General features: G+C 38.6%; 1 protein-coding gene across 1 annotated transcript; it reads right to left on the reverse strand.

The window, feature by feature from the left end:
* Window positions 1–265: 265 nt before the first annotated feature.
* LOC129922727 (uncharacterized) lies at window positions 266–790 on the reverse strand. The gene has a single exon (XM_056009672.1). The coding sequence runs from the start codon at window positions 788–790 to the stop codon at window positions 266–268; it is 525 nt and encodes a 174-aa protein (XP_055865647.1).
* Window positions 791–3,015: the final 2,225 nt, after the last annotated feature.

Genomic DNA, 3,015 nt, shown 5'->3' on the forward strand with positions numbered 1-3,015 from the left:
CTCTGAAGGCCGAAGATTTGTACAGAATATAGACGATGACCACAGTACTGCTAACCATAATGATCAAGCTAAGTAATGGATATAGGAAATTGAAATTCTTATAAAAGTCTATATACACCTGTCCATAGGTGTAGTAAAAATCGGAAAACTGATATTTCGCCTCTGGCTGGTCAAACGTTGACGCCTTGATCCACTTTACTTCTAGAAAAAATAAAGAAGGAAACAGGGTCGCCAGCACAATGGCCGAAAGAGCAATGCAAGTTAGCTACGTATTATTAGGCGTCATCATAGATTTGACTCGCAAAGGAAAACTGATGCAAAGGCATCTCTCCATGGCGACGTAGGCTCCTATAACGTAAGCGATGTTCGTGGCGATGTTCTGCAAGGAGTTGATGTTCGGGTAGGTAGCATTCTGCCAGGATCTGCCCAGGGGCGGCGACAGAAGAGACAAAGGCCCGTAGAACCTGTGGATGAAACCGCACAGCACGCGAACGAGATCCCAGAAGGCGATGGTCGTCATGGTGATATTGATCGTGTCCTTGAACCCCATGGTCTTGAAGACGACGATGGTGAGAGTGTTGCCGAAGATTCCCAAGAAGGCGATTACCAGGGAGAACCAGGTATCGACTATGGCAGTGAATGTCCATAAAACTTCATCCGAAACCAGAGCTTGATCAAACTTCGTATTAACTGAAGCTGTATTCACCAAGTAAATGTCATTGCCGCAATGCAATGTGACATTACTGGATGTCACATTCCTGGATGTCACATTACTGCATATGGCATTCATTGTGATTTTTTAGTGGATTCTTGGTTTTTTAATGAATTAATGAAATTGATTAAAGAGTCTCTCTCTACCTGGAAACCAGAGAAACTTCATTAACATTTCAACATTATGGTTGGTATGGTATCTATGTTCGGCCATAATCTTCCTCTCTTCTCTCTTTCTATTTTTATTTATCTGTATGATTATCTACCTACCTACCACCTAACTCTCTCTCTCTGTCTCTCTCAACATGTATATAATCATGTGAGTAGTGCTCTATACAATTTGAAAATATGAATAATAAAATATAACCCGTGTGCAACATCTCCCATGGTAATGAACTTTAACAACATCAGAAAGTGATGAAATATTGATTCTTCAAATTGAAAACAAAAATTAGCATATAAAATGTAGAGATATTTAGTAAAAGACAAAGAATTGCATCATTTCTATAAAAAGACATTGAAGACCAATCAAACTACACATTTTACCAAATAAAGAATGCATAAGTTATTGATAGACATTTATACATATTTCATTAATATACCATCGATAAATCTCTTTTCATCGATTTTCCCCCTTCCTTTCAAAATAATATTTTAATTATACAGTCATAGAGAACTTAGAGTTTCAAAGCAACACAATGAATTCTACTGCCGTAATTTCAGATACCACAATACTGCGAATGTATTATAATTAAAAAGTAACAACAAAGTGACTAAACGAATATAAAGAAAGAGTAAGTTACTCTGTAATTTTTTATCGTCTGCTGCCAGGATTCAAATCAAATAATTGTTACCTCCCATTATGTCAATGCCTCTGAAAGCAACAGTTCATTATTGTATGTTTCTGTGTTTAGTCAAAACAAAAAAAGAATGGTCTGGCTAACAGTTTATGACGATAATTGAGTGTCTGTATGTGTGCGCGCGTGGGTGTGTGTGTGTGTAGGAACATTGTCTCTAAGCAAGATCGCGATGTTTATGGGAAGCTCCCTTCAATGTCAAGGTCAACAATATCCTCGGACGTCTGCACATAATTGGATTGAAGGAAATTTCAACATGGTTTAAAGTGAGCAGCAAGAGTAGTCCGGGCTTCCAGATTCTTAAAGCAGTTGACTAAATCAGGCTCATTTTTAGCGGCCCCCGAAACGGGAAAAGACGCTTATTAGTTTTGTGTGGCCTGTCTGTCCGTCCGTCCGTCCGTCCATGTCTTGCCACATCCAGGACAAGCATAACAATTGTCCGCCTTCTACGTCTGCTGATTTTCTTTTGGTCTCAATTCCGCCGAACTCTCGCCTGGAGGAGTCAAAACACCACGATTACCAGATTCATTTGAAAGCGATGCGTCATTTAATACTATGCTTCCTAATATGGTCTAACACGTTAAAAGGCTGTCCATTTAAGGTGATCCTTGGGGGCTGAGAAGGTTTTATTAGGATATTCCTGGAATATGACTTCTGTTTTCCCGAGGTTTATAGACAAACCGAGAGAGGTGGCAGCGCATGCAAATTTGTTGACCGCGTTCTGGAGATCTTGTTCACTGTTAGCAAGCAGGGCGCAATAATCGGTATAGTGAAGCTCTGTTATGACAATTTCTTTTGTTTTTGTCGAAGATTGAATACATCGCTGTCTGAACGAAACCTGACATAGATACCTTCGTGCAATCGCTGCCTCATTTGGCCCAGCATTATACCAAAGAAGATAGTGACTAGAGTAGGGGCAAGTACACAGCCCTGCTTCACGTCATTTTCTATCAGGAAGGTGACCATTGTGCCTACTTAAGCCATTTTTTTTTCACATCAAACTGCTGGAGAATGGATATAAACGTAGGTGGGTATCCGAGCCTGACCAAAATTATCAATAATATAAATTCAAACATTGAAACCATATATTGATATACCTTATCAAGATAAAAAATAATATTATTATAAATTGTATTATATAACTCTCTCATCTTCTTATCTTATATGATACAGACGTTACTTAAAAAAAGAAGATGATTACGTCCTACGCGTCATGCATTAAGTCATGCATATTAACCAATGACCTAAATTCTGCCAAGTCACTGATCTTCCTGGCTAGCTCAGGCAACCCATTCCATGGTCTAATAGCACTAGGGAAGAAGGAGCATTTGTACAAATTTGTCCTAGCATATGGAACGAGTAGCGCGTCTTTATCTTTGTGTCTGAGTATTTTATTAAATTTTGTTTTTGTATTTGAAGATTATGGTTCAGTGTTTTATTTATAAAT

The sequence above is a fragment of the Biomphalaria glabrata genome, chromosome 14, assembly GCF_947242115.1.
Source record: "Biomphalaria glabrata chromosome 14, xgBioGlab47.1, whole genome shotgun sequence".
Classification (NCBI taxonomy): Eukaryota; Metazoa; Mollusca; class Gastropoda; family Planorbidae; genus Biomphalaria; species Biomphalaria glabrata.